Source organism: Clarias gariepinus, chromosome 22 (genome assembly GCF_024256425.1).
Source record: "Clarias gariepinus isolate MV-2021 ecotype Netherlands chromosome 22, CGAR_prim_01v2, whole genome shotgun sequence".
Taxonomy (NCBI): Eukaryota; Metazoa; Chordata; class Actinopteri; order Siluriformes; family Clariidae; genus Clarias; species Clarias gariepinus.
Window position 1 is genome coordinate 6,767,253 of NC_071121.1, and position 10,916 is coordinate 6,778,168.

The 10,916-nt window shown below is 36.5% G+C and overlaps 1 protein-coding gene across 3 annotated transcripts in view; it reads left to right on the forward strand.

Moving 5' to 3' along the window:
* Nucleotides 1-6,404, forward strand: part of LOC128510212 (beta-1,4 N-acetylgalactosaminyltransferase 1-like) — a 32,405-nt gene extending 26,001 nt beyond the window's left edge. For all 3 annotated transcript variants that reach the window (XM_053482325.1, XM_053482324.1, XM_053482326.1), the window contains exons 9-11: nucleotides 4,041-4,181; nucleotides 4,568-4,805; nucleotides 4,912-6,404. In XM_053482325.1, coding sequence (XP_053338300.1) covers nucleotides 4,041-4,181; nucleotides 4,568-4,805; nucleotides 4,912-5,123 — 591 coding nt within the window. In that variant the 3' untranslated portion in view covers nucleotides 5,124-6,404. The remainder of the gene's footprint in view (nucleotides 1-4,040; nucleotides 4,182-4,567; nucleotides 4,806-4,911) is intronic.
* Nucleotides 6,405-10,916: the final 4,512 nt, after the last annotated feature.

Here is a 10,916-nt window from a genome sequence, read left to right on the forward strand (position 1 = left end):
GTTCTGTAGTGTAAGATACAATTTTTAAGACAAAAAATTAAATGTGTTTTAAGGATTATAGTAAAATAGATCTGTATTTATCTGATTTTTTTATTTTAATTTGTCCTCAACATAATGTTCCAGGCCTGATCTCACCAGCCTGAAGCAGGGACAGAAAGAAAGAGAGCAAATAAACTACACTGGATAATATTAATTAACTTCCATTTTCAGTAAATATGCCGATTGAAATCGGTTGCCTCTCAACTGGCCAGTCATATAAACCGTTATTATTGTGGTGACACAAAACACAGGAGGCGACACCCACATCAACATGTCGTCGCTGGTCTGGGAATATTACCCTGTGTCTTTTTAAATGCGTTAAATTTGCAATATGCAAAGATTTTTCTTAAGCAAAACCATGTGGAAAGGTGTGCTAAAAGCTTTAACACGACAAATCTTATTCACCACTTGAGAACACCACAACGTGAATAATTTGAGTCTGAATAATTACCCGCAAAGGGAGCAGATAAATCTCGTAAGTCGACCCTCACTCAACCAACCACCTATAGCAGAAGTCCTTAAAAAGACTTCTTTTTTTAATGTTCGGTGCAGATATTCAATCAGTTATTCACTTAGAGCTTTGTTTCATTTGCTGCATGCTGTAACGAGTGGCATGTGAAAGTTTGGGCACCCCGGTCATATTCTATTAATGTGAACAGTTAAGCAAGTGTAACATAAAATGATATCCAAAAGGCATCAGGTTAAAGGTGACACATGCCCTTTATATTTCAATCAAAATTTATTATTTTATTTTCATCTTTTATATTTTCAAAGTATACAAAAAAGGAAATAGGCCTGCAGCTAAAGATTTTAATCTATTCTTTCTTATAACAGTAAAGTCAAGTTAAGTTGGCTTTTATTGTCTCTTTAACCGTATACAGTTTAGTACACAGTGAAACGAAACAACCAAGGTGCTACATACAACATAAGGTTTATACAAAAGAGACAAAGTGCGTGTGCAAATGTGCAAACAAGCGTGACAGAATGACATTGCGACAAAATGATATCAGTACTTTGTGGTAATGAGATAATGAGTTGAGGTAGTGGGAGCAGAAACAGTAAACGTTTCTTACAAGTAGCAGCAAAGATAAAAAATATTTTGTGCAAATTAAAAAGTAGTGAATTAATATTTAAAATAGTATATACACGCTGTATATATAAAATAGTTTTCATTTAAAAAAAATAATAAAAAAACAGTATATTTGTCATCTTTTTACTAGATAAACTTTTATTAAAATCTTTAAACTGGGGCAGCTTTGACCAGCGCTGTTCTAAAGAATGCTTCCAGAGCCGGACTGAACACTGATGTGCGCTGTGCAGCATTCGGAGCTCATGCTGACTTAAAGAGTAAGATCAGTGTCTGACAAAGTTAATAAATGTTAAATGCTCATTGCAGCAGCTGACTGTTGAAACCACAGCAGTGGGCCCTGAATCAAGCTGGAGGTGCTCTATAAACCTCACTTTGCAGCTTGTATTGCATAAAAACACACAAAAAAGGACAACAGGAAAAAACACACAAATGACCACATACCACATGGTTTCATTTTAAGTATTATTTCCTTAAGTAAAAATGTACGACACTGTCTTGAGTATGTAGAGTATTGATGACAATTTATTCCAAAAAAACTTTTTTAATAAATCTGTTTTTATTTAGCAAGCATATGAGCGTTGTAATATTAGTTGTACAAAATAAAAGCTTGTATTTTTTGTACTAGCATTTATTTGTTTTCTATCCTATCAATTTCTTTGTCCAATAGAGCCTGCAAGAAAAACAAAATATTGTCCTATGTGGAAATATTTTGGACTAGTCACTTTAAATACCAATATGCAACAATTAAAGCAAGAATTAAAATTGTTTAGCCAACACACACACACGCGCACACGCACACGCGCACACGCACACACGCGCACACAACAAACTTGGATGTATGCCTAACCATAACAGTGGGCATTTCAGTGTTTCTGTACATTCAGTTCTGTATAATAGTGTGTGCTCCAGTGCTTTCTTCTGTTTTGTACCACATGTTCTGCTCAGTTGCAGTAACAAATCCAATCACACTATTACTGAACCCCCCGATAATGACATTGCACCCTTCATTTTATGTTTCGGTGCATCCTTTACTTTGGCAGTGCCAATTACTACAAATTATTTAACCAAACACTAATAAATAAAAATAGTTATGTATGCATTAGGTACTGTGCAGCCAGTTTCTTACAACATCCTGCATTGACTAAGCAATGACTGATTCACACAACATCCCTTTCCGAACTGTGAATCAGTTAGTTTTCATCCGTTTCTGGGAATTTAATATCCTAAAGGTCAAATATTATACTACTTTCAAACAAGTCTGCATCAGACTTGGAGCTCTCCTGCTGAAATACAGCGCAGATCCAATATTCTGGCAAGCCTGATTTCCTTTCTGTTTTACTTCTTTTCCAAACGCGCTGTTTCAGTGTCTGTAGCTTTAGATGAGCTGTCCCAGAACACCCCTTTGAATGCAAGGACTGGAAACTTTCTAATTTCAGGACCTTATCAGGCATTTCCCATCCATGTTCAGGCTTTTCCCACCAATGTTTCTGACAAACAACAATAATGGAGAAAGTATATGTATATGTAGGGTTTACGCTAGATGCATCCAGGGGCAGGCTTTGGGCATTGGGTGTGAATTGAACCCCGGCCTTCCACATGACAGGTGAGAAACCTCTCACTGAGCTGCCGATGACCTGGAGAAAGTATAAGTAATATCCTTAATTCTCAGTGACATCCTCACTATTTACTCTCTCACTCACTTATTCATTCTCTGATACCACGTATCCTGGGCGTTTGCCACGGCACAAACATAAACAAACATAAACTTGCATACACTTACACACCACAAGCAATGTGGAATTGCCAGTTAGCCTTATCTACGTGTCTTTGAACTGTGGAAGGAAACTAGAGGAAACCCACCAAGCATGGGGAGAACATGGAAAGACCCGAAGGTCTGATTGAACTGTTGGGAGGGCGTGAGTGCTAACCAGTACGCAACCGTGTCACCTCCTCAATATTCAGTGGAATAAAATTAACAAATAAATAAATAAAACATCACCAGGTTGGCCGCCACCCAATCATTATTTCCTGTAGCTTTTAAAAAATTTATTCCAAAGAACAGCAGAGCTTGGCTGGACTAAGCGTTAAGCCAGGGAAGGGTCTCTTGAAATATGAGGTCACAACAGGGGGAAATTTGAATTGATTATTTAAGCCAATACAAAAAAGCTCAAACAGCAGGGAATGTTTTTTTTTTTTTTTGGTTTGTTTTTTTGTGCCCAGTATGTTTTTTTTTTTTTTTTTAAGCCAACTGGAGAGTCATTTGAATGTCTAAAAATGACAAAGTGAATTTTGCATATCGGATCTCCTTTAACACTACATTTTTAAATGTAGGTTAGCATAGCCTCTACTTGCCACCAACTGCTAGCTAGCTACAGCACATGCTAAATCACTAGACTAGCATACAAACTGTGTTCATTAACACCTTTTTAACATTAACATGACCTGATTTCAAATTAGGTTTTAAATTTAACAGTTTATCTAGGTAAATTGGCATAATATTTCAGATGTGTTTAGTTCACTCGTCCTAGTTCTTGGTTGGCCTGGAATGCTAGTTCCAGTTTACTGTAGTTACTGGTTAAAAAAAAAAAAAAAAAAAAAAAATATATATATATATATATATATATATAATATATCTTTATTCTTATTGTTTTAAGGTCTGTTTTTTTCTTTTGGTGTGATATTAACTGCTACCTTTCCTCATTGCATTCCTGTGCTCGGTCAATGATCTTCATTTTAAAGAATGTTAAAGATTTCTGTCGGTTTTAAAAGGATAGCATATTTACAGTACCTGCAGTGAGGCATTTAACATCCTTTGAGCAGTTTATCAGTGTAGTTCTTCTAAAGAAAGCAACTACAGTATTTCAGTCTGACTGCTGAACTTTATCAATAACATTTTTAAATTTAACCACAGGGTTGGTTTGCCGGGCGTAATCTCGCTGTGTCGCAAGTGACGACTAAGTACGTGCTGTGGGCGGATGACGACTTCATCTTCACCTCTAACACAAGATTGGAAAAAATGGTGGATGTTTTAGAGAAGACCGATTTAGACCTGGTAAGAGGGACGCACTGACGCTCGCTTTGACTTTTGCTCTGTGAGGTTATGCTGATGGGCCATGGCTCTTTTTTTCCTGATTTGTTGACAATTTGCTTACATTCTGCATATACAAATAAGCAGCTGAGAGGGAGTGCTCAAGTTCAGTCATCCCTTTAGCCAAAGCTTCTTCACTGGTTTCTGTTCACACTTGCTTACCTTTCTTTTGACTGATCCTTATGTGCCACAAATGTTTTTCCGTCATTATTCTGGCTTATTGCAGTAGATTGAGTCACATTTTTCCAAGACATCGAATGTTTTTCAACTTGAGAGAGAGAGAGAAACTTTTCTCGATATTTAATTCACTACAGTGTGAGACTGCTTTGTGTGTGTTTGCATGCAATCAGGTTGGAGGGGCAGTCAGGGAGGTGACAGGATACACTGCCACCTACCGACATACTATTTCTACAGAAAAAGGTGGAAAAGACGGAGACTGCTTACACTTGAGGAAAGGCTTCCATCATGCTCTCGAGAGCTTCCCGAATTGTGTCGTCACGGATGCCGTCATCAACTTCTTCATGGCACGTACCGAAAAGGTGCGGCAAGTAGGCTTTGACCCCCGCCTGGCGCGGGTTGCACACCTGGGTAAGAATTATAACATCTTTCATATTAATTGATCATCTGATCAAAGACTGTTGATTAAATGACTGGAAACCTTTAACTTTAACGTTTATTTCCTCTGTCACTTTAGAGTTTTTCATTGATGGCCTTGGGGTTCTACATGTGGGTTCCTGTGATGATGTTATAGTCAACCACGCATCAAAGATAAAAGGGCTGTTGCCATTTGGACAGTCAGAAACCGATAAGTCCTATTCGAAGTTCCGGTATACAAACTACTCAAGCAACCAAAACGCTCTGTTTTACTTCAAGAACCACTTCAAATGCCAAACCAGCAATGGTTAACTGATCCTAAACATATTTGCACTATTTATGTCATGCCCAATGAACGTGATGTGCCTAAAGAGACTTTTTACAAAGTTTAAGTTTGTTACAAAGACATATCACATAAAATGCAAATCTCGGGACCAAACATGACGTGTTAGTGTGTACCTCATGCAACATTTACTCTGGAAATCACAGAAAGCACGTTTGCAGTTTTACCTTTTCATTTTTCAGTATGGACTTGGGTGTCGGTGTGGCCTTATTTATATGGTATATGGTATTTGGTAAGACTAAACAATTGAAGCACTTGAGAAACACTTTTGGAACTTTCAAGCTTTTTTATACTGTAAATAAAAATGGCTGTTATCACTTAACATTTTTCTTATTTTATATAATTTCTATTTCCTTTTTTTTTTCAATACCTAACTGCTAGTTATTGGCTTGCACAATGGCGGAGCAGGTAGCATTGCAGTACTTAACACTCATCATAACACTCCTGTGCTGGGTTACTGTCTGTGCAGTGTTTTGCACCTTTTCTCTGTCGCTGTGAGTTTCTCTCTAGGTACTCAGGTTTGTTCATCATCATGCAGCTAGGTGGGACTGTTGCGCTGAACTACCTATAAGTGTGAATGAAAGTGTATATGCTTATATGCATGGTGCCATCTATTGGACTGGAGTCAGATTCAAGGTCCAGGATGAATGTATGGATGGTTCTTCCAGAGCTAATTTACATCCGGTGTTCCACTTCAACCACTGGATGGCAGTATTGCATTAAAAGTGTTTTTATGTTATATTTTGATGTAATTATTTTTTTATATATAATAATAGAAAAAAATGTAAACTTTTTAATATAACTTTTTAAATGTTTACATCTCATTGACTATTAGATTACATCCCACTGTCGACTAAAAATGAGCTGTTATATCAGCTCCTTAAATTATAGATAAGTACTAGATATCAGAAAATGGTTAGTTTAAAATATCTTTAATTACAGTAATTACTTTTTTATTAATTAGATAACACCTCAATGTCAAGTGTTCAAGGGAGATTGTTGCATACTTTGGATGATATTTTGGATGCCTTCTGTATTGTTTTATTTTGCAAACAAGAAAAAAAAATAAAATGAGAAAAACCCATTGAATTAGAAGATGTGTCCAAACGTTTGACTGGTAGTGTATATGTTCAGTATGTTTATAAATATCAAATTATATAATATTTTGTTTTATACAATGCAGTCTAATGGGTGGTGGGCACTGTGAATGTAACCTGTTTAAAGGTTAAAATAAAAAAGCTTTAGGACAATGATGTCAATTTCTATTTTTGTTGGGCCCACCTTGTCTTCATTCATTCTGAGTGTACGGACAACACTGATTAGCTCCGATTTGTGCATACCTATACTGCCTCTAATGCAATTTCTAAAGTATGATTATGGGCTAAGTATGTATAAGTATGGGCATTCAACATCATGCAGCAAAATGTTTTATTTTCTTCCCCACTTTTGCATGCTGCATTAACTTGCGTAAGGTCAAGTTAAGGGACAAGGATTAATGATGACTAGAGCAGCAAAGATGAAAGGAGACAGCAGAGGGCAGTGTGTCATTTTGTGGTATAGTGCCATAGTGTACATACAGGGTGGCCTCATGAAACCATAGGCAAAAATAAAATTCATTTTCATCTCAAACTGGGAATTGTGCAGAATAACTTTAAATAATAATAATAATAATAATAATTTTGGTCTCTGTATAATCTCCTGCTGCACTAATGCACTCATCCCAGTGTTTCACTAGTGCTTGGAGTGAGTCAAGGCTTTTATTAGGAATCTAGCCTTTTATTGTCATTTCAACCATATACAATTCAGTATATGATGAAATGCAACAACTTTCCTGCTGGACCAAGGACCAACATAAATTAACAAATACTAACCAGCTAACTAACTAAGAAACCTAATTAGCTGACTAGCTGAGACGAAACAGATTAACATTATAAATAAACAGAAACTAAGTCCTATGAAGAAAAAGATATGGGATACCATTAAGATAAAAAGTTTTCTCAGTATGCCAGAGTTATGATCAGATTTCTTTTCGTCTGAAATGCCGGCCTCCCGGGAACTCCTGTAATGCCCCAAACATGTAGAAATGGCTTAAACCGAGGTCAGGGCTGTACATGGGATGTGGGAATAACTCCTAGTCGAGTTCCGGTAATGTTCAAGTGGTGTTCCTGAATGTGTGTACAGTTCCCATAGACTGTTGTGTTTCTTCTGCAAGTTGGCAACAAGTTATCAGTCAACTTTTAAGCATTGTGTGTTCCATATGTAGAATGTTCATGGAACGACTGCAGTGTGCTCTTAACCACCTCGGTTGGGATGGTCATTCATGGATGTCCGGGCTTCTTTAAAACATTTGCATACAGTAAAACCTCGGATTGCGAGTAACGCGGTTTGCAAGTGTTCCGCAAGACAAGCAAAGATCTTTAATAACGGAGCCAACGGTTTTACTCTCTCTTGCGCTGCGGAATTGTGGGTAATTATAAATATGTTTACGGTGTTTAAGGTTCACTTTTTTGACTTTGTACAATAGTCAGAGATCAAGATTATATTTGTCAGTGCTTCTTGGTGTCACAGTTTTGTACTAATAAATGAAGTCATTCTTAAACATTAGCATTTCTATTTATCGTTTATTCACCGGATCTTAATTGGTAGGACATCACATAATGACTGATAATAATAATAATAAAAAAAACCACATTTAATTATACAGGTGTTTTAAAAAATGTGACATAATTTCATATTCTAATAACATGCCCAATTCTTGCTCGAATGAATAAATCAGTGCTTTGTAACATTTAGTGTGATGTTTGTTTGTTTGTTTGTTTACCGCACTGAAAAGTTGTCAGGACTTTCCTTTTTCTCATTACATCAATTTTTTTAAACACATGATTTTTGTCTTAATTTGATGATTGTTTACTGTTAATAGACTATTATGCCATAAAATTATGCCTAAAGTAGGATTAAGCAGTATAGACGATGAGTGAGTGTATTTAAACATAATTACAAGTAAAAAGTACAGTTTGGTCCTATTGTTGATCATGTGTCATGCACTGGGTCACAGGAGGCCTGGAGCTCAGCAGACCCGGGGTACGAGGCGGGGTGGACCATGGATGGTGTGACAGTCCCTTGCGTAATTTAAAACTTGGTGCCAAATGTTTAATGTTTTTTCCAGTTTTACTATAATGACAATGTGCTGTTAAAATAGCCACCATGTTCAACTGATTTGACACATTGTGATTTTTTTTCTATGGGGCTACTGTATGTGAAAATAGTGGTCTTTATCATTCATAGTTTGTATGAAATGTGAATGTGTGAAAGGGGTTTCCCTTTAATTCTTAATTCAATAACTCCATTTTAAACTTAAAAACATCTCCTGTTATTCTGAACTTCCAGTCTCACACAGTATGACTGCAGATCAATCCCTGCTATCCGTTTCACCCAAATGAAGATGGGTTCCCTGTTGAGTCTGGTTCCTCTGAAGGTTTCTTTCTATTGCCATCTCAGGGAGTTTTACTTGCCACTGTCGCCGTTGTCCTCTATGAAGGTAAAACAGTAGCAAAACAATTTGTATTTGTAAGTTGAAATTTGTACTCACAGCTCTGATGTAAAAAGCTGCATCTATCGATTTGCACACCTGTGTTTTGAATTCGAAGTTGCAGATTAACAGGCACAATTGTGTACTACACATTTATGTTTGCGCTTTACTTCAGTTTCGCTGTACAACCACAAGTCGGCGCTCACAACCTCTCAGATCTGGCAGTACAACCTCAAATCCCGGCGCTCTGACTTTTGCTACTCATTTTGCGATATTCCTGTAGCAAAACTGACTTGTGCACTTGTAAACACGGGGGCGGGGCTGGGGTGGAAATGAAGTCATTTTATTGGTCAATGCCTCACTAATGAACAACGCCAGCCAGAATGCAAACATTTGTATGCATATGTATCAGCTATTTTGTTTTTAAACGCTTGGAAATTTTTTTTATTAACTATCATTAGTTTTACTGGATTTTATATACCAGTAAAAACGCAGCAATGTCGTTTAATTGGTTGGCATAGACGACCACCACCACCGAAACGGCGCAAGCTGCTCTGTGTAGTCTGTGACGTCATCGCGCACAAAACGTCCCACTTCATTGGCTGGCTCCAACCAATTAAATGTTCATTGGTGAGGCATTGACCAATAAAATTACTTCATTTCCACCCCAGCCCCGCCCCCGCGTTTACAAGTGCACAAGTCAGTTTTGCTACAGGAATATCGCAAAATGAGTAGCAAAAGTCAGAGCGCCGGGATTTGAGGTTGTACTGCCAGATCTGAGAGGTTGTGAGCGCCGACTTGTGGTTGTACACCGAAACTGAAGTAAAGCGCAAAGATAAATGTGTAGTACACAATTGTGCCTGTTAATCTGCAACTTCGAATTCAAAACACAGGTGTGCAAATCGATAGATGCAGCTTTTCACATCAGAGCTGTGAGTACAAATTTCAACTTACAAATACAAATATTCATTTTACAAGTTCTCACATTCGAATTTGCAAGCTCTCGGGTTTTGCTACTGTTTTACCTTCATAGTCCTCGGCTTGCTCATCAGGGACAATCTTAATGAATCAATCTTAATTTTGATTCATACACATTTACATTTCATACAAACTTCAATAATTCTTTTGATTGTGTAAAGCTGCTTTGCAACAATGTCAATTGTTAAAAGCGCTATGCAAATAAAATTGAATTGAATTGAATTGAATTGAGGAGAATGTTATGCAAGATATGCTAGGGATACCAACTTGACATGTGTCATGTCCCAGACAGTGCGCATATTGAACATGTGTGAAGCTTTGTGAAATCAATTATAAAATCTTTGTCAATTTGAATATGTTGTTGGAATTTTGATAAATCTTTTATTTTTCAACATAAAGCATATTTAATTTAATTTGCCTATAGGACATTTACAGTAGTTACTCAGATATTCATATTTAAAAGAAATTGAGACACCCTATATATTCATAGATAAGCTTTCTGTAGGGATATATTTAATATTTACGAAAGTCTCTGGTGTCAGTGCTTTGTAACATTTAGCGGGATTTTTGTTTTTGTTTGTTTGTTTACTGCACTGGAAAGTTGTCAGGCCTTTTTCTTATTACATAATTTTATTTTTAAACACATGACACATTTTTGTCCTAATTTAATAATTGTTTACTGTTAATAGACTATTATGTCATAGAAAATACACTACTTTTATAAAGTAGGATTAAGCAATATAGACAATGAGTGAGTGTATTTAAACATGATTCCTACTGTTGATCATGTATCCTGCACTGGGTTACAGGCAAGGCGGGGTGCACCATGGATTTACTTAAAAGAAGAGATACCCTAGGTAAAATATTACTTAAGTTAAAGTCCTCCATTTTTACTGGATCCAAAGTACAAAAGTATTTACCTTAAAATTTATTTAAGTATCAAAAGTTTTTAGCTACTGAAGCGCATTGCAGTCACAAAAAAAAAAAAAACCCTCCTCCTTTCTCTTGTAATGTGCTAAAAGTGTTGATTCGTCGCTGTATGCAATGATCTGGACTTGATTTAAACACCTGCTACATAAATAAGTATTTCACAGAAGAAAAACTAATAATGAAATTATGCATTATAGTCAGCATGTGGCATTTATTTATATACTATTTAAATACTAGAGATTTATTTAAAGACTATATGAATACTACAGAGTAAAATCCAAGCCCAGGGAGAACATGCACACAGACCCGAGGCGAGAATCGAACC